Raw genomic sequence first — 26,629 nt, forward strand, 5'->3', positions numbered from 1 at the left:
CTGGCCTGGAGCAGTGAACCGCGGCCAGTGGGAGCCATGATCGGCAAAACCTGCAGACCCGGCAGGTAAACCGGTCCGGCCCAGCAGGGGCTTTTCCTGCACAAGCGGCGGACCGGCTTTGAGAACCACTGTTTTTACACTTACTTTTTACAGATGTAAATGATAACCCAGGGTGCAAGATAGTGGAGAATGTGGCCCATAGACACCCTTCTTAGGTTTACAACATTGCTTATGACAGTTACTCCTGACTAAAACTGAAGCAAAAGATGGATGAAATAGGGACATATACTTTGTGCAACAAGGATGCCAGACTCTGAAACAACAATTGCTCTGACAATATTCATATTTTTATTGATAGGCCTGCATTTTTACTGACAAATAAAAATAAAAACCATCCAGATTACTTAATATAACTGGCACTTCTATAGAACGAGAGATGCAAGATCAAGTCCATAGTTCCAAAAATTACAATTTCAAAGACATTTTGAAATTCCTACAAGTTCTGTTGGTGATCATGCATGTCGTGCATGCATTCATTTTTAGTGAATTCATAATTTAGGCCATTAAAAAGCCCTAAATCTGTTTTACATATTAAGGACTCATTTGTTAACCTTAATGGGGCTTCTATTGAAGTCCATGAGAGTCTTGCTTAAATAAGGATTGCAGGAGTCTGGAAATTTATGCCAGATAAAGGAAATTTTCTAAATTATCTTAATGACAAACGTGTTTTGCTGCATTTTACTGATAATACTTTTTCTCTGATTGTTTCTTGGTAACTCAGATATGCAGAGAAACTAATTTCAAAAGTCAGCATTACTGTCACTTTATTATTTTTAAAAAATGTGAAATGCAAAGACGTGTGTTTTAAAATGCTGCCACCAGTTCCGAGAAATTTCATAAGAGGGAGCTGAATAGAGATTAATGAATGATAAAAGCCTTGTGCTCATATGATATATATTACACGTAGGACCTTCTCATTCAGAGGTGAGGGTGCTAACCCACTGAGCTATACTGACATACAGTAGTATAATATCAGGCATAATTTCATAATGGAAATAAAATTGATTAAGTAGTACTGCATGTAAATAGTTAAAATAATTCATAAGACTGCATTAACTACAAGTGAGAATCTTTAAGATTATGCTGATATATCAACCAGTATAATTGCTAGAAGAGCTATAATTCTATCCTAATAGGCTGCTATTTGAAATATGGATTATAGGTTCTTCTAATTTTCATTGAAACTGATTTAATTCTGATTGGTTTATTATTTTCTGCCCATGTATCCCAATGAATCCCTGTTGCAAGAAACTTTCCCGTGAAACGATGAACACCATTGAGATTTGCAAGGCCACACTGATTGAACCACCAGCCAGTGTTATCACTGAAATTACTGCAGCTCTTCACAGGCTGCTCTTGGAGATAGCATACTGGGTTGCATCCATCATTATCTACATCAAATGTGCTGAAGGGCATTGCATTCTGGTTATCTTCCTTTCTGTATCCTCGAAATGCATCACCTGAGTGAAACAGACCAGAAAGAAACTGCCATAGACGTTAAGATAATTATTTTGTACAAAAACAAAGCCCTCTAAATAATGCATAAATTGCCTTTTTATCCTCATTTGTTAGAAAGCTGTGCTTCTTCAAACATCCAGGGTGATGTGTTGTGGCATGACACCACAATTGTGTGTGAGAGAGAGAGGAGGAGAGGGAGAGTTATGTGCTGGAGAGAGAGGGAGAGAAAGAAATAGTTATAACTGAAACCAGGAGGGATACTGAGAAATGCTGGAGAAGTTGAAAAGAGACAGAACAGATTGTGGCTTTAATGTGGCCTTCTAACAATAAGAACTTAGCATGCATGTAATCTAGAGCTTTCTGTCCTGAAAGATAGAAACAAAAAATGGGGAAACGGGAAAAAAGAGAAAAGGAGTACTTGTAGCACCTTAGAGACTAACAAATTTATTTGAGCATAAGCTTTCGTGAGCTACAGCTCACTTCACCGGATGCATTCAGTGGAAAATACAGTGGGGAGATTTATATACATAGAGAACATGAAACAATGGGCGTTACCAAGCCCGTTGCCAATTGTGCCCACATATCTATTCAGGGGACACCATCACAGGGCCTAATAACATCAGCCACACTATCAGAGGCTCGTTCACCTGCACATCCACCAATGTGATATATGCCATCATGTGCCAGCAATGCCCCTCTGCCATGTACATTGGTCAAACTGGACAGTCTCTACGTAAAAGAATAAATGGACACAAATCAGATGTCAAGAATTATAACATTCATAAACCAGTCGGAGAACACTTCAATCTCTCTGGTCACGCAATCACAGACATGAAGGTCGCTATCTTAAAACAAAAAAACTTCAAATCCAGACTCCAGCGAGAAACTGCTGAATTGGAATTCATTTGCAAATTGGATACTATTAATTTAGGCTTAAATAGAGACTGGGAGTGGCTAAGTCATTATGCAAGGTAGCCTGTTTCCTCTTGTTTTTTCCTACCCCCCCCCCCAGATGTTCTGGTTTAACTTGGATTTAAACTTGGAGAGTGGTCAGTTTAGATGAGCTATTACCAGCAGGAGAGTGAGTTTGTGTGTGTATGGGGGTGGGGGGGATGTGAGAAAACCTGGATCTATGCAGGAAATAGCCCGACTTGATTATGTAAAGAGTTGTCACTTTGGATGGGCTAGCACCAACAGGAGAGTGAATTTGTGTGGGGGGGTGGAGGGTGAGAAAACCTGGATTTGTGCTGGAAATGGCCCACCTGTTGATCACTTTAGATAAGCTATTACCAGCAGGACAGTGGGGTGGGAGGAGGTATTGTTTCATATTCTCTGTGTGTATATAAAGTCTGCTGCAGTTTCCACGGTATGCATCTGATGAAGTGAGCTGTAGCTCACGAAAGCTCATGCTCAAATAAATTGGTTAGTCTCTAAGGTGCCACAAGTACTCCTTTTCTTTTTACCATACACACTGTAACCAGAGTGATCACTTAAGGTGAGCTATTACCAGCAGGGGGTAAAAAACCTTTTGTAGTGATAATCAAGATGGGCCATTTCCAGCAGTTGACAAGAACTTCTGAGGAACTGTGTGTGTGTGGGGGAATAAACAAGGGGAAATAGTTTTACTTTGTGTAATGACAAATGGCCCACCTTGATTATCACTACAAAAAGTCACCCCCCACACACCCTGCACTCTCCTGCTGGTAATAGCTCACCTTAAGTGATCACTCTGGTTACAGTGTGTATGGTAACACCCATTGTTTCATGTTCTCTATGCATATAAATCTCCCCACTGTATTTTCCACTGAATGCATCCGATGAAGTGAGCTGTAGCTCACGAAAGCTTATGCTCAAATAAATTTGTTAGTCTCTGAGGTGCCACGAGTTCTCCTTTTCTTTTTGCCAATACAGACTAACATGGCTGCTACTCTGAAAGCTGTCAGAAAAAAGACGTTGTGATTCAGATTTTCAATGGTGGCCTCTAATTTTGAGTGTCCATTTTTAGACAGCTAAAGCCTGGTTTTCAGAGGCACTGAGCAACCACAGCTCCAGGTGAGGACTGTTTCAAATTGGAATCTAAAATATGAGATCATTTTTGAAATCTGGTCCATTGTGAGTAGCTTCGGGCCCCAGAGAGAGTCAGTCTGTAAACTATGTTCATTACAACACAGGAGTTCTTGACAACCAGTCCTGTACATTTAACCTGATGTAGTAATATTTTCTGGTTAAAAAGACAAAGGACTGTCTACTGCTGGCTACCAAGAGAGACCAAGTGTGAAGAGAAGTGAGCAACCATCAGTATAGTTTTGGAGGAATACTGATACATTTTAATAAATGTGAGGGGGGGGAAGGTCTGAAATAAGAGAAAGTGTACTGTAGGATTGTTAATAGAAAATTCAAATACCTTTACCCATTTGGAATTGCCTTAACTCTTCTTCGATACAAGTACTTAAGTTGTGATTTCATCTGCTACTTTTACAGAACTGCCAGTGATATCAATGGAAGTTCTGCACACTCTGGGCTTGATTTGCTCTATTCAGTTTCTTTTTTCACCCTCATCAGCATGGCATCAAACCATCTTCCAGTAGTCCATTAAACAACGTGACTAACATCTGAAAGACTCTCACTGACTTCAGCAGGCTTTAGTTCAGGCCCAGAGCAACTAAAGAATCAGACCTTTATTGCATTATATATCTCACACTTAACTTGAATTTACTCAAATTCCTTCTTGGGATGTGTCATAAATATAAAGGGAAGAGTAAACACCTTTAAAATCCCTCCTGGCCAGAGGAAAAACCCTTTCACCTGTAAAGGGTTAAGAAGCTAGGATAACCTTGCTGGCACCTGACCAAAATGACCAATGAGGAGACAAGATACTTTCAAAAGCTGGGAGGAGGGAGAAACGAAGCCTCTCTCTCACTGTCTGTGTGATGCTTTTGCTGGGGACAGAACAGAAATAGAGTCTTAGAACTTAGTAAGTAAGCTAGCTAGATATGCGTTAGATTCTGTTTTCTTTAAATGGCTGAGAAAATAAGCTGTGCTGAATGGAATATAGATTCCTGTTTGTGTCTTTTTGTAACTTAAGGTTTTGCCTAGAGGGATTCTCTTTGTTTTGAATCTGATTACCCTGTAAGGTATTTACCATCCTGATTTTACAGAGGTGATTCTTTTACTTCTATTAAAAGAAGAATTTTAAGAATCTGATTGCTTTTTCATTGTTCTTAAGATCCAAGGGTTTGGGTCTGTGCTCACCTATGGAAATTGGTGAGGACTTTTATCAAGCCTTCCCCAGGAAAGGGGGTGTCGGGTTTGGGAGGATTTTGGGGGGAAAGACGTTTCCAAACGGGCTCTTTCCCAGCTATATATCTGTTAGATGTTTGGTGGCAGCGATAAAGTACAAAGGCAAAAGGTAAAATAGTTTGTACCTTGGGGAAGTTTTAACCTAAGCTGCTAAAAATAAGCTTAGGAGGTTTTCATGCAGGTCCCCACATCTGTATCCTAGAGTTCAGAGTGGGGAAGGAACCTTGACAGGGTGGGATGGGAGGGATTATGCCTACATAAAAAATAAACCTTGGTCCAACCAATCACCATAACATTAACAGTTACTCACTTTCACAGCTTTAAAATTCATCATGCGCAGAAATTTATTTTATAGAAAAACACAAATTAGAAATGGACATTTTTCATATTATCCTAACTTAATATTTCATCATCTCCACCTTTTTTAGACAGACTTATTTTAATACTTAGGAGTGTGATCTTACCAGCAGTTCCTGAATAACGGCCTAAATGGATTTTAAAGGAACATGCTTCATCCTCTAGCCAAAAGTTGTCATAAGATGCATAGGCATATGTGTCATTTTCAGATTCTAAACCCACATAAAGCATAAAGCTTGTTGTTTTCTGATTTAATATAAGAAAAACTTTCCTCAGTCCAAGCCAAAAGTCCCCTGTGAAATAAAGAAAATACAAATCAAATAAACTTTGTAAAAAATATCTATAGAAGCAAAATTATCTCTTCCATTTTCCCTACTCTATTTCCCTTCCTGGACCAAAAGTAATGAATATTGTGCTGGTTGAAAGGAACATACTTACTTAAAAGGCTTAGGAAGGAGAAGAAGGTTCACTAGTTCATCATGAAAATCCATGAACTGGATTCTCCTGCACACACGTCCTTACTTAGGGCTGGTCTACACTAACACAGTTAGTTGACCTAATTTACACTAGTTCAGATGCACTCCCATCGACATAGCTTCCGCCTCTCGGGGAGGTGGAGTACAGACATTGACAGGAGAGCGCTCTCCTATCAACTTAGTGTGTCTTCACCAGACCCGCTAAATCAACACTGCTCCATCAATCGCAGCGGTGCCCATTTAGCCAATAGTGTAGACATAGCCTCAGTGACACATATATATATATATATATAGAAGCAAGAACTGTCCTCAGTATACATTGCAGGTGTACAAAAAATCGGGTGGATTGTCTGCTTGGCCACACATAATCCAGTGTCAACCTTAACAGTAACGTTGCTAAATGTTAGAGCAGCATCAAATCTCAAACCATCTTGATGAGAACGTGTTTGAGGTTTGATGCATTTATGAGCTTCAAACCATGAAAGCTTGGCCAGCATGGGTTGTGATGGTTTCTGAAGCTGAAAAATTGTGAGCTTTCCTGCCTTTAACAAGACCTGGTACTCCTCTGAAGGAGGATCTGTCCTTAGCGATCTTCCATTTTCTGATCTTTTCATTTGCTCACAACTTTCAGAAACTTGCTGCTATTGGGATGAAATTTTACAGGGCCTCGGCTCTGCTTCAGGAGAAAAAAAATGGTGTATGAGCAAAAACAGTAGAGCCTTTTTAAGTATGAAATGAATTGTGGGGGGAATACATTTGATCCTCCAGCCCTTTTGCAGCTAAAAATCCCATGGAATTCAGTGGGAGTTGTGACAGTGTGTGCCCCAAAGAGACACTCTGCACCCCAAATTCACCATATTAATACATAATTGTGATATATTTTGTACAAAGTAGGCCTTGTGAGATATCATTTTAGAAGTCTTAATCTGTTGAACATTAATATCCTGTTAAGTTGTATGTGCTCTCACTGTATATGAAGCTATGAAGTTTCGCTATGTGTGTGTCACTGAAACATGTTGAGGTTGGGAACACTCACAAGCAGCCTTTCAGGTACAACAATATAAAGGCCAAACAAAATGGCTGTCTCACTGAGGAGAATACAAACACTCACAAGGATTACCTCAAGAACTGTGTATAACAGGAAAGGATTTACCCCAAAAAATACCATGCCATGGCACGGGGCCCCCAACAACAAGGGGCACCAAAACTTAAGCGCAGGAACAAGGGCTGTGGGGGGTGCTGCAGCACCCCCACATTTTATGCAGGGCTCTCCTGCCGCCCTGCGCCCGGGGTCCCAGCTGCCGCCCCACACCACTTAAGATAAAACATATTGTTAAGGGCACAGAACCACCCGGGCACCTGGGGAGACAGGGAGGTGCCCAAGCCCGGCCACTGGGGCTGCAGCACGGCCGCGATGGCTAAGGGGTATAGGCAGCCGCCTACTTTGCAAGACCCAGCTGCCAAGGGAGGCGAACAGAGATCAGCGTGCGGAGACAGTGGGGTGCTCAGGTGGCTGCCGATGGAACTGTGCCCCCGCCCCTCGCCTTCAGGTGGCTGTTCAGCCTATGCAGGTCTCTGCCTGCTTCTCCAGGCTGGCCAGCGCAGGACTGCCGGGGTGTCCGAAGCTGTCCTCAGCCATGAAGATCTTGGTGTCTCCTTCTCCAGCCCCATGGTGGCTCTGCTCATGCACTGTGTCCGGGGCGCCCAGGGTCCTGGCTGCCGCCCCACACCCAGGGCTCTAAAGGGCTTCGCTGCCACCCCATGGCCCATACCCAGATCTGGACCCATGCCTGGGGTGGACAGGGGTCTGGCTTTCAGCACCCCCGCTATTAAAAATGTTCCAGTGCTACTGGCGTTAAACGTAATTGGGTGGTCCACGGCCCACACAGGACCACCTGTGGCTATGCCCTGGATCTTTCGGACATTTTTAATCTGCCTAAAATCAAGGTCAGTTTTTTTAGCAATAATGAAGTGACACTATGAGTCTGGCAGTCAAAAATGCAAAAAAAATGAAGGCAAGGCAAGAAGACAAACCTAAGCAAAAAGACAGTTTGTCATTTTATTTTAAAAAGCTTGAAGTATTGAATAGTGGACATTCATCAAAAAGTATGGGCGAGGAAACATCTGAATTATCTGATCACTTGCCAAGTTGTGGGGATACCACGACGACTGCAAAAGTTGAACAAGTGGACTCTGAAGTGACAATGGAACCACAAAATATTGGTAATTTTGTCGAAGTAAGGGAAGAAACCTTCCCTGAAGACATTGCATTTTGGCTAAAATCTCGTTTCATTGGATATGACAGAATATTTCTTAGAAAATAAACCAAAAAATGTAGGTAATATGGAAAATTTGAGAAAAGAGTATGAGGTTGGAGGACAAAAGCAATTTAGAGGTCTTCATGAGTCCCATTTTCTGAGGATGAAGAAAAATGGGATGACAGAAATGAGAAATTGGTTGGTTTTTTCGGAAACCAGTAAGGCAGTCTCCTGTTATGTTTGCAAATTATTCCCTAACCCTAGTAAAGGAAAGCAAACATTCGTTAACAGGCACTCTAATTGGAGAAACATTGCAAGACATATTGCTGATCATGAAACTCCCAAAGCTCATATTAATGCTATGTGTAAGTTCGTTCAAAGGTGTAAATTATCTGGAAGAATTGATTCTGTGTTGTCGGCTCAGTTTGAAAAGGAGTGTGCTTATTGGAGGAAAGTGCTGAGACGTGTTGTTGCCACAATCAAACTGCTGTCATCTTTGGGACTGAGTCATCACTGTCAAATCAAAAAGGTAATTTTTTACCCTGTCTTGAATATCTTAGTGAATTTGATGATTTTCTCAAAGAACATTTGAAAAATTATCAGTATTGTGGCTCAGGGAAGACCAACTTTTTAACGCACCAAACCTACGATGAATTCATCACTATAATGACAGAGCGGCTCAGAAACCAATTCACTGATGAGGTAAAGGATGCCAAGTACTATTCCATAATAGTTGATTCAACACCAGATGTGAGTCATGTAAACCAATTAACATTAATTTTAAGATATGTGACCGGCAATGGTGAAGTTGTAGAGCGATTTCTTTGTTTTGTCCCGCTAAAATCCCACACTTCTGAATGTCTAGAGACAACTGTTTTGGAAATCATTGCAAATTTAGGTTTGGACATCAAACACTGTCGTGGGCAGAGCTTTGATAATGCCGCAAATATGGCAGGAAAATATTCAGGTCTACAGGCAAGACTGAACCATGAAAGCCCATCTGCTTTATTCATACCATGTTCCAGCCATTCCTTAAATTTAATCTGCAATGCTGCAGCCGAATCTTGTGAGGGAACTACACATTTTTTTGACTTTGTTCATAATGTGTATGCCTTTTTTTTGGTTGCCACACATCGGTGGAGTATGCTACAATCATGCTTGGAGCAGGCAAATGGAAACATTTGACAGTCAAAAGAATTTGTAACACCAGGTGGTCTGCTCATGCAGATGCTGTTTTGGCTTTGAAAATGAGCTATGATGATATAAAGAAAACCTTATTAGACATAGTCACACCAAATTCTGAAAAACCACCTATGAAAACTGAAGCAAAATCCTTAGCAGAAAAGTTTGAAAAGTATGATATTGCTGTTTTTAGTCTTTTGTGGAACCGTTTACTTCAAAAAATTAATGCCGTCAGCAAATTGCTGCAAAAGGTTGATACAAATTGATTGAATGAATGCTGCACAATTGTTAAAAGCCTCAGTTAAAAGTTTTGTCATAGTAGTTTGAAATGACTATAGCTTGGTGGAAGCAGAACAGAAAATATAGGTTCCTCTGATATATCTGACGAGAAGCGTAAAAAAACCCCCAGGAAGTTATTTTTTGATGAAACTAGAGATAAATAAATCAATTTAAAAGGGAAAGAGAAGATCATCGTTGAGACGTCAATGTTATTTGTGACACAAAAATAGTGCAATTGCAGAGTAGAGATGAATCTCTTAAAAAAACTGTTTTATTTCGCATGTTTTTTGACAGAAGTATGGATGAAAATGCTAAAAGCCACTACAGTAAGAAATTAAATGAATTCTACCCAGAGGACATAGACACAAATCTTTCTGAAGATAAAGTGAAACATTTCATTCATTTTATCGAAAATGATGAGGTCTGTGCTTTGAGATCACCAGCTGATTTGTATAGACTTGAATGTGACGGTTTGCAGGCAACCTTTCCAAATATAGAAACCATTCTGAAAATATTTTTAACAATACTGGTCACAAATGCTTCTAGTGAACATTCTTTTTCTGTATTGAAACGAATTAAAAATTATTTGCGAAATATGATGAGTCAGGAACATTTGACAAGTTTGGCAATATTGACAATTGAAAATGCATCTTTACAAAATATTACTTACAATGACTTAATTGATTTTGTAAAGAAAGGGTAGAGAAAAAGCTATTCAAATAATTGTTTTTTTTCAAATTTAATAAGTTTCTTCAGAGGAAGTTTAACTTTTATTTTTCCATTCATGTATCATCTATACTTTTTATTTTTACATATTTTTCACATTAGCATAATGCAAATTAAAGTTTTCATATAGACCAGAAGTTCTCAAACTGTGGTCCAAGAACTCCATTCAGGTGGAGTGAGGAAAAGTTATTATTTTTTTTTTTTTATAAAGCACTCGACAATAGTTAGCTAACGGTACAAACAACATTTGGGAAGATCATTAAGCGGTCCGCTGAGACCCTCAGCAATTTTCAAGTGGTCTGTGGAAAAAAAAGGTTAGACTACAAAAACAATCAATGTACCTCACTTTATTTTCATTTACTTCCTATTACTTATAATATAGCAGGAAAGTGAAGGAAAAAAGAATGAAAAACAGGGGGAGATAAGAGAGAATGTTCTTTTTCTTGGCTGGTTCCCAGGGGGAGGGGCGAAAACGAAGCTGCGCACAGGGCCTCACTAACTCTAAATTTGCAAGTTGCAGTGGGGGAGGTTTAGATTGGATATTAGGAAAAACTTTTTCACTAAGAGGGTGGTGAAACACTGGAATGCATTACCTAGGGAGGTTTCAGAGGAACAGCCGTGTTAGTCTGTATTCGCAAAAAGAAAAGGAGTTCTTGTGGCACCTTAGAGACTAACCAATTTATTTGAGCATGAGCTTTCTCACGAAAGCTCATGCTCAAATAAATTGGTTAGTCTCTAAAGGTGCCACAAGAACTCCTTTTCTTTTTACCTAGGGAGGTGGTAGAATCTCCTTCCTTAGAGGTTTTTAAGGTCAGGCTTGACAAAGCCCTGGCTGGGATGATTTAACTGGGAATTGGTCCTGCTTCGAGCAGGGGGTTGGACTAGATGACCTTCAGGGGTCTCTTCCAACCCTGAAATTCTATGATTCTAAATCCACCACTGGCGTACAATGCAAACTTTCAGAGATAGCACATACCCAAGGGAGACTGTGTGACATATGTCACAGCAAAGGATCTTTCCAGCAAGTTGGAAGACTATATAAAAGGGGGAAGTGACATCAGGAATTGGCTTCACTCCTCTTACAACACAGCACCTGAAAAGGCCTCAGGAACAAAGACTGAACTGGGGAAGGGGGGCCCTAAGCCTGCCTCTGTATGGAAGCTTGGTGGGTTGTTTGTACTATCTAACAGGGTGAGTGAGACACTGCTTGATTCAAATCCTATCCAGTTCAGAGAATTTAGATTGTGTTTTTGTTTATTTCCTAGGTGATCTTCTTTGATCTGTACACCTATCACTTATAATCACTTAAAATCTATTTATATTTTACATAAAAACAGTGTGGTTTGAGTGAAGTGCTTGAGGAAAAACCTCAGCTCAGTTAACAAAGGCTTTTACACATTCCTCTCCACATTGGGGGCGGGTATCAGACTGGGTAATAAATTTATACTGGTCAGGCTTTCAACCAGGGCAAGACAGTACAGCTCTGGAGTCCCAGGCTGTGGAGCTGAGGAGAAGCCTTCATGTAACTGCAGCTGGGTGGGGCCCTGCCTGTGTAAAGGTTTGTGAGAGTGCAGAACTTGGAGTGGTCTGCAGCTTGTCCAGTAGCACAGGGTGAGAGGACACCATATCACCCATGGTGGTGAGACAGAGGACTCAGTGGTACCCCAGTTCTAGGTTGCATCCCAGGCAGGGTCATCACAAGAGTGTCATCAGCATTAGGACATCATGATTGGGTCCAAAGCCCTTTTTTTCTTACAATAAGAAAATATATTTAGAATCTGGAAAATGTAGAACATTTATCTCTTTAACATATTAAATTAGTACCTGAAAGATCTCCAAATCCATCCAAGTATTCTGACCAATTTCTTTGGAAGTCAATTACCCCATCGGTTCTTTTCTGAATCACAGTCCATCCACCTCCTTTAAAATCCATATCACACAAAACCTAGAACAGAAACATGAATGGCTAGAGAATATCCTCTGATGAACCACTTACTGATGCAGCTGCAACATGGAAAATAACTTTTAAAAAGCAGGACATTCAGAATTTTCCAAAATAACATCCCTTTAAAATGTATCAGCAAAAGTACTCTAAGATAAATGCCTGGAACCAATAATGTTATAAGAATTTTCTATATTGCCTGTTAATTGATCGGAAGGCTTGATCAGAGAATTACTGAACTAGTGGAAACCACCTTTCATATATATAAATAAATATATTATCAGATGTGTTGGGGGAAGTATGTATGTAGACACAGACACACACACACACCAATAAACATTCTACTACATTTGTATTTATCTCCGTTTGAATTGGAAATATTTGCCGTGGGTATGTAATAATTACATATATGTGCAAGAATATTCAGTATTACATTTCTACTTCAGCAGAACAAACTTGAAAAAAGGTTTCAGAGTAACAGCCGTGTTAGTCTGTATTCGCAAAAAGAAAAGGAGTACTTGTGGCACCTTGGTTAAACTTGAAAAAAGACATTAAAGGCAACAAATATTTCATCACCATTTTGTGCATTTTTCTCCTTTGCTTCCTACTGGTCCTCTTAATTTAGTTTTCCAAACAACTTCTTATCTGAATTTTTTTTCCTTTCCAGCATTGTTTGTTATGCATGGGAAACACAGGCTCCTAACTGAAGGACTCACCAGATATAGGAAGTAAAGAAAGAGCTTCTTTTCAGAGACATCAGAATCACACTAATTCACCCTAGTGGGATGGAAAACTCTGCATAAAATAGATCCTGATCCAATCAAGCACTTAAGTACATGCTTAACATAGGCAAGTGTGTAGTCCCATTGAATGCCATGGGACTACTCACATGCTTAAAGTTTTTTGCTGTATTGGGACCTTAGTAAAATTTATGTTTTCGGGTGTGTTAGAACTAAAGCCAATGCATGTGAGATCACATTCCCCAGTAGCGAGTATCACATAGAATACCAGGGTTGGAAGGGACCTCAGGAGGACATGTAGTCCAATCCCCTGCTCAAAGGAGGACCAATCCCCAATTTTTGCCCCAGATCTCTAAATGGCCCTTCTCAAGGATTGAACTCACAACCATGGATTTAGGAGGCCAATGCTCAAACCAACGAGCTATCCCTCCCACCTGCCTGTGCTTCACTTTCTCCTGCCATTCAAAACCTTTTGAACCCCAATATACCCTGACAATATTGGCATACTCACCCATTGTCAGGGCTTTTGTACACTAAAGACATTTTTCAAATATTTCCCACCATAGCCAATGCTAGTTCAGCTGCACAGGTGTTAACATTAGGAGCCCTAGTGCAGAATAGTGTACACCATTTTGGATACCACGTCACCTAAACTTGTTCACAGGGCTTAAAATGATGGCTGCAGACAGTGACTTACATATTTCAAGGCTCCCAATGTTACTAACACTAATGGAACTGAACGTCTCAGAGACATAAGTCAGTGGGTGTACTCATTACAACAAGGGTAAGTACTGACTACACTGTTGTTGCTCAATAACTGATAAGAAGATAAGTAAAGGAAAGAATCCTGGAGCGAGTTTAGTAAATTGTCTCCATTTTCTGCTGAGTGAAAGCAGCAGAAAGTTTATGAGCCAGATCCTTAGCTGTGCCACAGCAGCATCCAGCAAAGCAAAGGAGAGGAGCTGTAACGTTGGCCACCTTTGCCACTCCCAGAGCCAGAGCCTGAGCCTGAGCCTGGAAGGGAGCCAGTTTGGACAAATTACAGCAGCCTCAGGGCTGCACTCTGCTGCACCCAGCTCTTATGGCCCCAACTGGGTTTTCCTGCAACCAGGGACTGTAGGAACACTGCAGCGCTCTATCCAGGCCCTCTTTCCTCTGGAAATGTCCCCTATGTGGGAGCCAGGAGGGGGATAGAGCTCATTATGCTGACTCTACACAACCTGGGGATTTCTGAATCCTCAAGTAGCTGAGTAAGTCAACTTCCTGGATGCTTTGAGCTGGCCCTAACCCGTGGAAAGAAAGCACAATGCAGGGGCTAGAGCAAGTCAGACCTGCTTGCTGGGAGAATCACAATGAACTACAGAGGCAGCCTAAAAACCCCAATCTGAAGAGAGAAGGATACAGTTCTCTACCCATAGAGAGGTAATGGCCTGAGAGCTTAATGGCATTCCTAGAGCAGACCACAGGAGGGAGACAAAGTACAGTCACCCCAAAACTGTGAGAAGACTAAAGATATTTTGTTTTCTATTTTCGTTCCTGATTGTTTGAGGGGCTTTTTGTTTATTGTTGTTGGATAACTGGTTACTGAAATTAATACTGTCATGCTGGCTTTGGTATTTTTTTTACTGGGACATACTGTCTTTTTTGTAATTTTTTCATTTAGTTATGTTTTACAAGCCTTCCACAGCTCTTGACTATGAGTCAAGCCTTAGAAATGAATTATTAGTTATTTTGTCTACAGGTTTATGTCTTAATTTCTTGAGTCTTTTGTTCTTCTATATTTTAAGCTTTAATTACAAACACATGTTTGTCTTTTGCTCTTTTTATGCCTTATCCCATAGGCGGTTTTACATTAAACTCTTTTAATAGATTCATAGATACTAAGGTCAGAAGGGACCATTATGATCATCTAGTCTGACCTCCTGCACAATGCAGACCACAGAATTTCACCCACCCACTCCTGCGAAAAACCTCTCATCTATGTCTGAGCTATTGAAGTCCTCAATCGTGGTTTAAAGACTTCAAGGAGCAGAGAATCCTTCCCTTTAATATCATTCTTTAATAAAATACACACCCATACTTTTGGACATTCTCAGGGAGATCCTGTCAGCATGATCTGCATTCAGATCTGTGTGGCATCTATTAAACATGAAATGAGATACCTTTCTGTAAGTGAAGGTTTTGTTCTCATTATTTATTGTTCCTTCATGGTTATAATTAATGTATGACTATTTTTCCCTTTGTCTCCTGACTCTGTCAGTATTTTAAGGAATCTCCCCACTTACTTGATATCTCCCATATCTTCAGACATTGGCAGTAAGTGCCAAATGTAGAAAAGTGTCAAAAATGCTTTTGAAGTGAAAAGAACTTTTTCATTTCAGAAGGGTTTGCACTATGCTCTGAAACAGGTAATAATTTAACCACTTGAAGCCAAAAGTTACAGCAAATGGACTGAGCAATCTCTTTTCTCACTGAGAGATAATAGTTATATCTCCTCCAGTAAACACCTGATTTTGGAAAAGGCATGAATAGTTTTCTCAGCTGGAACCCTCTACTTCAGAGCCAAATCCTGACTCCTGAAGAAAGCCTGAAATACATGAGTTTTGTGCAGTGGATCTGCCTGGAATTGGGACAGAGAGAATCCTCCTTGCAAGAATCTATGGAGCATTAATGCAACTGCTCTGTGGACACTACCTCTGCTTTAGTAGCATCTGTGGCCTCTGCAGTCCACTTCCATGGGTAGAATTGGCTGGTGATTCTGGATAGATTTTTTTTTTTTTTTTTTTGGTCCTAAGCCCTATCCCCTACATTGTGGTGAGAGAACTACCGAAGGACAGAGTTCTTCAGTACCAGGTGGAACCCAGATACGCTGTGTAGCCTCTGCAGCTTGGCCTCCCCTGCCCAGAAGAACCACATTTCTGTTACTTTTGAGGGCTCTCAAGGTCCTCCTTTAGCCCTTTCATTAGATTTCACCATATATGACAGTTTTGTCTGCACAGGACTATGGGTTTGGGCTCTGAGTTTTCTGACTATTTTGTGGGATACAACAGTAAGGTCCTCAATGGGCTGGGTGGCCTAGTGGTTAGCATCCACTCAGTCATGGGGTAGTGGTAGGGGACGCCAGCCCACCCACTACACCAAATCCAACCCAGGGCCGTAGGAGGGTCAGTAGCATTGACCCCTGGAGGTGGGGGGGGGGACTTTTTGAGTTATCCTTCCTGGGCTGCTTCCTACCATTTCTCCCTCCATTTCTAGTCCCAGATAAGGAAAAAGAAAAAGAAAACCGAACTGTCAGCCCCAACCAGGCTCATACAGTCCTGGTACTTCAGGGCATCTCTAGCCCCTTTTGGCATGAGCCTGCAGCGTAGGTCTGTACTCCTCTCCAGCCTTCTGAGCTGGGTTGTTCCCTTTTCAACCCTGTCTCCAGTTGGAGTATGCTCTGCAAGGTTGGAGGGGCAGGGGTAGCTGGACCAAGTGTTGTCTTTCAACCCCTTCCATCCCAGTGTGCGGTTTATATTCCCCATCACAGGTACCAATTGGCTAGGGATGGATGGGATGTTTCTACCTGCTTCCCCCATCCCTGTTTTGTTACAACAGAGAAATATCTATAATTAAGTATTATACTGTAGTATTTGTTTTGCCTTCCATTCTTCTTCCAATAACTGACTATCCCAGGCATGTATATGCAAAATTAAAGTGGAAAGGCCTGTAGATGCAATGCCAAATCGCAGCAAACACATATGGACTTCTACAAACAGAGCACCCAGAAGCAGAAACAAAAGAAAAACATTGGACATTGAATACTTTTTAAAAAAATAAGAATTTAGTCTGTCGTTTGGGTTCTGCAAGTTCCTATTTTACCTGGACTTTGTGGTCAGAATCAGAACTAAGATCATTATCCTCTCCCACTACCTCTCTCACTGACACAGAGGAGAGCAAAAGTGTGGAAACATGTGGATTGGGACAGCTGTTTGCGTTGCATACCCAACCATACATAGGCTTCAAGGCACTGATGAGGTTTTAAAATTCACATTGCTGCTGGGAAAGGACAGTGCAGCTAGGAAACCACAGCCCTATATGCTCCCAATGAAAGAAGCCCTAAATTTTCTAGCAAAAGGCCACATAGCTTAATGCAGCATTAGCTCTTTTTCTACTCCTGTACCCTGCCCTTAGATAAGGAAGGATTACGTAGCCACAGTGAGGAACCCAGTGTCCATGTTGCAAGAGAGCATCTCTGTCAGTTTTGAGAAACTAATAGAGGGAATAAAGATTACAAGAAAATGCCCTGACATCTATGGGTGTGAGGATAGAATTTCTTTCAGTTCCTTAGTCTTTGTGCAGGTGTGTGCCATTGTCTAGTCATGCTCCATGGCCCTTCCATGGCCCTTTTATTCAAACTCATAAGAGGAGAGCAAAAAAGCAATGGCTTTTCCACTCACTGAATGCTATGGAGTTTTATAGAGAAGAAGGATGATTCATTGGTTGATGGCACTAGCCTAGAATGTTCAAGATCAGGTTCTGCTCTACCATAGATTTCTGAGAGACCTTAGGCAAGTCACTTAGCATCTCTGTGCCTCAGTTCCCCACCTGTAAAATAGGGAGGATTGCACTTCCCCCACCTCACAGGTGTGTTATGAGGGCGACAAAGTCGGTGAGGTAATATCTTTTATTGGACCAACTTCTGTTGGTGAGAGAGCGCTGTGTAAACTCAAAAGCTTGTCTCTCTCACCCACAGAAGTTGGTTCAATTAAATATATTACCTCATCCACCTTGTTTCTCTAATATCCTGGGACTGACACAGCTACAACTACATTGCATACAAGGCGTGTTATGAAGCACTCGGCTATTATGCTGATGGGGCCATATAAAGTACCTAAAGTCTTCTTCCAGGTGGTTTTCATTGTATATTAAAAGACAGAATATGGTCCTGTATCAGATATTATATTTCTTTATAGGAACTGGGAAAGATTTCAAAATTGTAATTATGGCAGAGCCACTTAGATGGCTCTTAATATAATTCTTATTCACACAATGAGAAATATCCAAGGAAAATACTTTAAAATTATTCAACATATTCTAAATACATATTTTCCAGTAAAGTATGCCCAATATGTGAGATAATTTTATTACCTCATAGGGGTAATTTGATCCTTCTGGATGGATTATGTACAGACCGCTGGGAGTTTTTGCAACTGAACCTATGGTATCTTTAATATCGGTGCAATCCAGTCCTAGAGAACAAATTATTCAATATAATTTAGGTTAAACATTGTAATAACAAATACAGATTGTGACAAAAGGAAGGCACTCAGCTATAAATGTATGAATGATCTCAAATTAAATTTCGTTGTCAAGTAAAATATAAAGTTATCTTTTATCAGAGATTTATTTTGAAAATGTGTATTCTCTGGAATGTAGTAAGGTCAGAAATAGGCAGAGAATAGACAAAAAGGAAGTTTCCACACAAAAAAGCATTTCGTACAGTTGATCTTTCTAACCATAACTAGCAGGATTTTGCAAGGTGCTGAACAACCCTGCATCCCCAGTTCAGAAGGGACACAGCACCTTTGTGACAGCAAACCTGATATTTTCTACAAATATTATCCATCTGGCATAAATTTTCTTTAAAAAGAATCCAAAGTACTTTTGCAAAATTAAGATTTTAAAACAGTTCATAAGTTTTCCAAAGCTTATGCAGTACAAATCACTTCTGAGTAGCTATTATAAATCCCATATCTTCTTGACTTTGCTTTTCTCATTTCCTTATCAAGACACTTAAAAAGATAAAGAGAAAAGATGTAAAGGTTAGCAAGAAAAGTCCTTACCATGAGACTGAACTGCTTTGTAAGGAAGTGGATCCAAATGTTTTCTCAAAACTTCTGCATTCAAAAGAAGGACCCTGTTCATAAGTTCACTCACCTGTAAGTTTAGAAGTAAACAAGAGTTTAAATACACTCAGACTGGAGCACTGAGATTTGAATTCTTATGACTTGCTCCTTCCCTTATACAGATGTCTGTAGTTCATTTCTATGATGCAGGGTGATGCACACTTTACATATCCATAGGCCATGCTGAGTGCCTGATTTTCCACTGCCTTGTATTTGAGCAATCATTTAGGACTTGATCCAACTGCCACTTAAGAGAAATTTTTCAAAGGACTTCAATGGGACTTGGTTTGGAGCCTTATATGTGTGCAAAGTGAGTGCACAATGATTGTTAGACACTAACAAAGAAGAATGGCAGCGTTTTACATGCCATAAATACTTACATTTACCACAGTAACCCAATAACTATTAATGTGTGACCTAAGTGAAAAGAAATTTTCATATTATAAATAAAAATTAGTACCTGATTAGAAAGATAATCCAAAGAAGATTGTTGGTCATCCATCATATTTCTTACCAGTTTTTTTGTACTTCTTGCATATTCAACAAGAGAGTTCTGCAAATTTCCTAAAAAAGAGGTATTGTCACCCACTATAATATTAAAACTGTAGAGCCATTTTAAGCTGTATAAACTTCATGCTTATTTTATGAAGTTTAAGTGAACACTGAAGATGTCTTATTTTAGAGTGCTTAAGTGAGACCTAAGTGGTGCATTAGCTCTGGACTAGGCCCTCAGGTGACATGAATTGGTATAGCCCCATTGACTTCAGTGGAGTTGTGCTGACTCTGTGGAAGATCTGTCCCCACAGAAAGGCTCTCTGCACAAGGATGAATCTCAGCCTCTTACAGCATTCTTAGGTAACAATGTGAATGATACCTTAAAAGTACAAATGCAAGTAAAAGACAGATAGATATCTAAGGTTTTTTGTCACCATAGCTTCAAATCTTTTGCTCATCTACCAGCACTCATCCTTCTGGGCTTTGCTCACAAGCCAATAGACCTAAATGTAAGACAGACAGAAGATGAATAATGCATGTTAAAAGAGGCAGAGAAAAGATAAGAGACCTGTTAGAATATTCTGTGGCAGATTGCAGCAGGCTCTGCGGGGTTTGACGAGGCAGGGGAGAGAGCACAAGGAGTCCTCTTCCACCTGGGTATCTGCACAAAGGATAACCACTGTCCCAGCCCTTTTATGCCCATCAGTAAATCCTTTGCATGGTGCCCAAACTGAGTCGCTAGGTGTGGTGCTGGCCCATGTGCTTGGGAAGAATCAAAGTAACTAAAGTTTGTTATAGGTACATAGAGCATAGGTGAGTTTGTTGTTGACCCAAAGGCTTTTCTTAATGAATACATACTGCACATATAATGTTTTTCTCCGCGTAACATTTTAGCTTGAATATCACATGGCACAAGGCATTGTTCCTTTTGTTTTGAAATAGCTGTTGATGTATTTTTCTCTGCAGTCTTGGGTGGTGTTTGCACAGCACTGCCATTGGGTGTATCCTGTTATACCAAATAATAGAAGACAGATTATATTTTGAATTTGCTTTTGTATCCTCTTCTTAAAAATTAAAGACAATAATTGCCAGCTAGTAACTCAAAGCTAAGACCATAGAGGTTTGAGCCCAGTCCTGCAAGGTACTGTTGAATGTTTCCTGCTCAGCAGCCCCTCAGAGGATTGAGCCAGAAGTAAGTTAGACTTTTAAAAACAATCTTAAAAGGCTCCTAAGAACTGGCTGGTGAGCTGCTTCCACCTCCTGGCATTGTTAACCTAAGGCCTGAACTCGCAAATACTTACTTGCTATATTGCGAGCAGACCCATTGACTCTAATGGGACTGCTCATGACATCAAGCTCTAAGCCTAGCTGCTACTCTGAAATAAGCCTAGCAGTATCACATCCAGTAGTCCTTGTTAGCAGGATCAAGCCCTGCTTCTAAACAAAATTATTTATGTTGTGGTGAAGAAGCAGGTCTTCAGGCTTATCCCTTATTATTCATAATTGTAGTCCCACTCTGCCTAGTACATAGTACAAATTCATCAGGTAGACCCCGACCTGGCAAATACTGATATACATGCATAACTCTACCCAGCTAAGAAGTCAATAAATTCTACCCATATAGTCAGCTCATATTTACAATCACATACCACATCAGCAAAATGTCTTTAATTCCCCTGGAGCAGAAAGTTTAAATGGACACTATCAACTTGAAATCTAGCCAATTCTAAAGAAAGAAAGGGGTCAAAAACAGTTTCAAGGCACTGCCCCCACTGTGGTTATATATTAACATTTTCACACTTTTAAAATGTTTTTCATTCCCCTGTTGCTGTGTGGAACCCACACCATCAACAGGGGGAACTGATTATTCACAAAGTTCTGTCAAAGTAAACACATTGAAACATGTTCTCTCTGATCCCTTTGGGCTCTGATAATGATGGGTGTTACTTGTAACAATAAAGGTAAAAACTCTGAACTAGTTTCTGCCTTGCAGAAAGGACAACATGCAATTGACTTTCCAAACGTTTTCTCCAGATTCGTTTTTTGCCCTCTAAAGATTGTTGTTGTTAAAATGTTATTGTTTTGTTACAACACTGCATAGTGATTGTCTATTGTGTTATTCAAACTGAAGCATAACTCTTAAAGTATTAGGATTTTAAAAGGAAAACTTAATTTATTCCTGAATATTTCTGCAGCATATTTGGTTCTCCCTTCCTGCTCCAGATTCCTCCCTTTGGCACTAGGACAGCAGTGGCATAAAATTGAACACGTTTTTCTTTGGCACCTGTTTTTCATTTTTAAAAGTGAAAGCAAAAATTACAAAAGATTGTGAACTGACAGATTTTAGAAAATCTCTTGAATTACTAGTTGTATCTTGAGTCTCCTAAGCAGATACATTTGTAGCTTTCTTGAACTGCAGATTCCACTCTCTTAGTTGAAAATAATCACAAAGTGAAGCAGGAAATTTTATGTAACAGTTAAAACCAGACCACTTGAAATAGTGTTTCGGTCCAGGGTTTCATCCTGACTACCAAGCACACTGTTGGAATTAACCAGCATCCATGTTCAATTACACAGGGTCAATCTATTATTTTAACCAGTATTTATATAAAAACAAAAGCAAAACAATTATTAAAAGACAAAGGGTCAGATTCTGATCTCAATTATATAGGTATAAATATGTATAATTCTAGTGAAGCAAATGGACTTACTCTGGATCATGTAAATGAAATCAGAAACTGGCCCAAAGATTCAAAACTCAGATAACACTCCTTAAGAGGAATGTCTCTGTGTTCCACTGTTAATGAACTAACTTTGTTGCTGCCATTTTAACAGTTTTTTCTTTCTCTGAGGAAATTTAACTTTTCTATACATCATAGTCCATCTAGGGTAAAACAATATACATTTTAAAAGCATCACTCACTGTTCAGAACCTCTATTCAGTTGCATTAACTATCTTATCAAATCAATGAAATTGAAAACCTTACCTTAGTAGAACAGGGTCTGACATTACCTAGCACAGTCTCACCCCCAAAGAAAAAAATGATATTTAGACAGATCAATGAAGTTCCACTAAACTGGATCATCTTTTACTTGAAGAAATGCAAACACTTCAACGGGTTTCAAATTTCTGTGGAAAGACTTGTTCACTATGAAGTCCTGAGTCAAGTATTTGGGAATGTGTACAGCACAAACAGCAGCCAGCACATTAGTCCTTTTATGCCTCGATTTAACAAAACACATTTTAATCATAGAATAGAAGATTGATATACTGCACTTAAAACAGTGTTTTGACCCTGAAAGCAATTACTGCTTAGTACCTGCATATGACACAACTAATGTATTAACATTTACACTGTAATAGGATTGGGACAGGTCTTGGGAAACGTTGCCTTCAAATATGTTTATTTGTGTTTAGTGGGCTGGACTGGTTGAAAGAAAAAATGATTAATTAGTGTTTAAATCCTTTTATAAACCCTTTAACCTAGAAAAAAAGTCCATATTTTTGCACTAGCAGTGCTATATCTATGGTTAAGGAGGCAGTTTCAGAATACAGTATGTAGGTTTTCTGGTTTTAAATTAAAACTAATAAAAATGCACTGCAGTTAAAAATCTGAGATTGGCTTTTTATAAAAACTTACCATTTGTGCTATATTGAAAATTGCTTATAGAGAGGACTAATGGACTTTAAAGATCTCTCAAACTCAGTGACAGCACATCTCCAGAAATCAAGGGACTTTGAATGGACTAGTTTTTAAAATAATTCAAGGAAAACAATTTTTATTCCTAAAAAATTTCCCAGTAAATGTGCGTAAAAATCTGAAAAATAGGAAAACTAAGCACCTAAACAATAAATCCCTAATTATAAGCCTTCTATTCAGGTACTTACATCTTTTACATAGAACAGTACAATTTGGGCCTGAAATTCCTCATGCTTGATTTCACCTCAAAGCTGAACTGTTTTTGAAAGTTTAGTGAAGATCCACTTGACTGTTTTTGTGTGATCCAGGTACACGTGAGGATTGATATTTGGTATGATATCATAGAATCATAGAATAACAGAGTTGGAAGGGACCTCTGGAGGCCATCTAGTCCAACCCCCTGCCCAGAGCAGGACCAATCCCAACTAAATCATCCCAGCCAGGGCTTTGTCAAGCCTGACCTTAAAAACTTCTAAGGAAGGGGATTCCACCACCTCCCTAGGTAACGCATTCCAATGTTTCACCACCCTCTTAGTGAAAAAGTTTTTCCTAATATCCAACCTAAAACTCCCCCACTGCAACTTGAGACCATTACTCCTTGTCCTGTCATCTGCTATCACTGAGAATAGTTTAGATCCATCCTCTTTGGATCCACCTTTCAGGTAGTTAAAAGCAGCTATCAAATCCCCCCTCATTCTTCTCTTCCGTATACTAAACAATCCCTGTTCCCTCAGCCTCTCCTCATAACTCATGTGTTCCAGTCCCCTAATCATTTTTGTTGCCCTTCGCTGGACTCTCTCCAATTTCTCCACATCCTTCTTGTAGTGTGGAGCCCAAAACTGGACACAGTACTCCAGATGAAGCCTCACCAATGTCGAATAGAGGGAAACGATCATGTCCCTCGATCTGCTGGCAGTGCCCCTACTTATACACCCCAAAATGCCCTTGGCCTTCTTGGCAACAAGGGCGCACTGTTGACTCATATCCAGCTTCTCGTCCACTGTCACCCCTAGGTCCTTCTCTGCAGAACTGCTGCCTAGCCATTCGGTCCCTAGTCTGTAGCGGTGCATTGGATTCTTCCGTCCTAAGTGCAGGACTCTGCACTTGTCCTTGTTGAACCTCATCAGATTTCTTTTGGCCCAATCCTCCAATTTGTCTAGGTCCCTCTGTATCCTATCCCTACCCTCCAGCATATCTACCACTCCTCCCAGTTTAGTGTCATCCGCAAACTTGCTGAGGGTGCAATCCACACCATCCTCCAGATCATTAATGAAGATATTGAACAAAACCGCCCCAGGACCGACCCTTGGGGCACGCCGCTAGATACCGGCTGCCAACTAGACATGGAGCCATTGATTACTACCCATTGAGCCCGACAATCTAGCCAACTTTCTACCCAGCTTATAGTGCATCCATCCAGCCCATACTTCTTTAACTTGCTGACAAAAAGACTGTGGGAGACCGTGTCAAAAGCTTTGCTAAAGTCGAGGAATAACACGTCCACTGCTTTCCCTTCATCCACAGAACCAGTTATCTCATCATAGAAGGCAATTAGATTAGTCAGGCATGACTTTCCCTTGGTGAATCCATGGTTAAATACATGAAAATCCCCAGTCTGAGGTATTGTATTAAGAGAGTATCATGGCTAGTGAACAATTGGTATATGCTGTAGTAACCCTGACTGCAGTAAGGTTTGAAAATAGCTATTAAAAAATCTCACTTTGTACCAATGATTTTTTTTCAGCATGAAAAGCAAAAATATACTGTATGTGGCCTGATTCTGACAGGAGAATCTATAATTCTCACTCAAGTCAACAGCAGCTGTGGATGCTCAACATCTCCCAAAATCAGACCCTAATTTGTTTTAACGGGCTTCATAACATCCCTGTAACAGTGTCAATAAGATACAATAATATCTAATCAGAGCACCAGTAACTTACTTGCTCATGGTTTACAGAGCTAAATTGTGCCCCACAGGACATGCCCACATAGGAAAATAAGGGGGTGAAAGACTGTCTTACTCCCCTGCACCAGCTAATTACAGAGAATGTTACTCCTGCGGGAATTCTGTGCCACTGCACATGCAGAATTTGCAGAGAAATGAATGGGTTTTGCACAGAATTTCCTTTTCCTCCACAGAAATGAGCTGCAGAACTGCTGACTGCCACTAGGGGCTGTTGGACCTGGCAGAGCACACTGCCAGGGGAGGGGGAGGGAGACCTGAAGGAAGGACGTGGCATGCAGGAATCGCCACACAAGCCCGGGACCCAAAATCAGGCTGTTTCTCCCTCTGGATCTCTGGGGGGTACAGAGTGCAAGTGTCTGGGCAGGGGGACTGCAGCTGGGGCCTGGGGGGAGGAGGTGCGGGTGTCTGGGCTAGGGGGCACCTTGCAGCTGGGTTCTGAGGGATAGGGGAAGGGGATGTGCATATCTGGGCTTGGGGGTGCCCCACAGTTGAGCTCTGGAGGGAGTGTGTGTGGGTTTCTGGCCCCACTGCTGGGCTCTGGAGGGAGGGGGCAGAGAAATAGGAACTGGTTTGTCATAGATGTTTCCTTAATTCTCTACTCCTGGAGGAATTTTTTTGTGTCTGTATTGTTACAGACATAGTTGCTGATAGGTATTTGAAATAAATTACCAAAATAATTGAAATTGGCGTGATTATATAGTGTTATTTTGACAAATAAAAATGCAGATTTTTAAAATATTGTGCACAGAATTTTTAATTTTTGGCGCAGAATTCCCCCAGGAGTAGAATGTGTGGAGAGAGACAGCAATGTCTACTCCTTCTTCTGTACATGTGGGTGAGAAGTAGAGGGGAAGTAGGCAGAGCCTTTACTCTACCTCCCCTCCCCCACTCCAAGCACCAGTCACCACCGCTGAGCTGGAGCATAGAGACAAGTAAGATACACAGGTAAAGGGCTGCAACAGATTACTTCCCCATGGAGAAAGGGGGAACCAGACTGGTCTGCTCTTGCAGCAGCAAAGCTACCTCTTACTCAAGGCTTGCTGAAAAACCACAATCTATAAGGACTTAGGCCTTCATCTTTGCTCTCAACCAGGCAAAACTCCCACTGACTTCATTGGGACAGAAAAGTATTGAAGTACTGACCCATAACTTAAATTCATTATTTAATAAAAGAGTTGACTAAATTCCAATGGATTCTTGGAGACATGTTTATTGGAAAATATGTATTACAAGCATATATATATATATATATATATATATATATATATATATATGAAAGATGTCTGATATTTATAACATGTTACATACAAAATTTGAAGTTAATTAATATATCATTGAAGTGATGGAAGTGTCTGGAAGTTGAAGTTATATAAGGTCAGAATGGATATAAGGCATACATTTTTAATACTGAGGGTAATTAACCATTGGAACAGTTTACCAGGGTTGTGGTGGATTCTCCATCGGTGGCAATTTTAAATCAAGATTAGATGATTTTCTAATACAGGGATTGGCAACCTTTGGCACGCAGCCCGCCAGGGTAAGCCCCCTGGGAGGCTAGGCCGGTTTGTTTACCTGCTGCATCCACAGGTTCGGCCGGGGCGCCGCTTCCTGCATCCCCCATTGGCCTGGAGTGGTGAACGGCGGCCAGTGGGAGCTCCGATGAGCCGAACCTGTGAACGCAGCAGGTAAACTAACCGGCCCGGCCACCGGGCGCTTACCCTGGCAGGCTGCGTGCCAAAGGTTGCTGACCTCTGTTCTAAGAGATATGCTCTAGGAATTATTTTGGGGAAGTTCTATGGCC

At 40.5% G+C, this 26,629-nt stretch overlaps 1 protein-coding gene across 3 annotated transcripts in view; it reads right to left on the reverse strand.

Annotated features, from left to right (window-relative positions):
• Positions 1–325: 325 nt before the first annotated feature.
• Positions 326–26,629, reverse strand: part of ANGPTL5 (angiopoietin like 5) — a 37,448-nt gene continuing 11,144 nt past the window's right edge. The window contains exons 1-8 of one of the 3 annotated variants that reach the window (XM_048843933.2): positions 22,149–23,257; positions 20,020–20,167; positions 19,127–19,230; positions 18,604–18,697; positions 17,909–18,009; positions 11,921–12,041; positions 5,283–5,468; positions 326–1,520 (exon numbers count right to left, since the gene is read on the reverse strand). In XM_048843933.2, the coding sequence (XP_048699890.2) occupies positions 1,201–1,520; positions 5,283–5,468; positions 11,921–12,041; positions 17,909–18,009; positions 18,604–18,697; positions 19,127–19,230; positions 20,020–20,167; positions 22,149–22,247 (1,173 nt within the window). In that variant the 5' untranslated portion in view covers positions 22,248–23,257 and the 3' untranslated portion in view covers positions 326–1,200. Of the gene's footprint in view, positions 1,521–5,282; positions 5,469–11,920; positions 12,042–17,908; positions 18,010–18,603; positions 18,698–19,126; positions 19,231–20,019; positions 20,168–22,148; positions 23,258–26,629 lie in introns of those variants that run through there. The other 2 variants (XM_075126949.1, XM_075126958.1) reach the window with 2 other exon arrangements.

The sequence above is a fragment of the Caretta caretta genome, chromosome 1, assembly GCF_965140235.1.
Source record: "Caretta caretta isolate rCarCar2 chromosome 1, rCarCar1.hap1, whole genome shotgun sequence".
Classification (NCBI taxonomy): Eukaryota; Metazoa; Chordata; order Testudines; family Cheloniidae; genus Caretta; species Caretta caretta.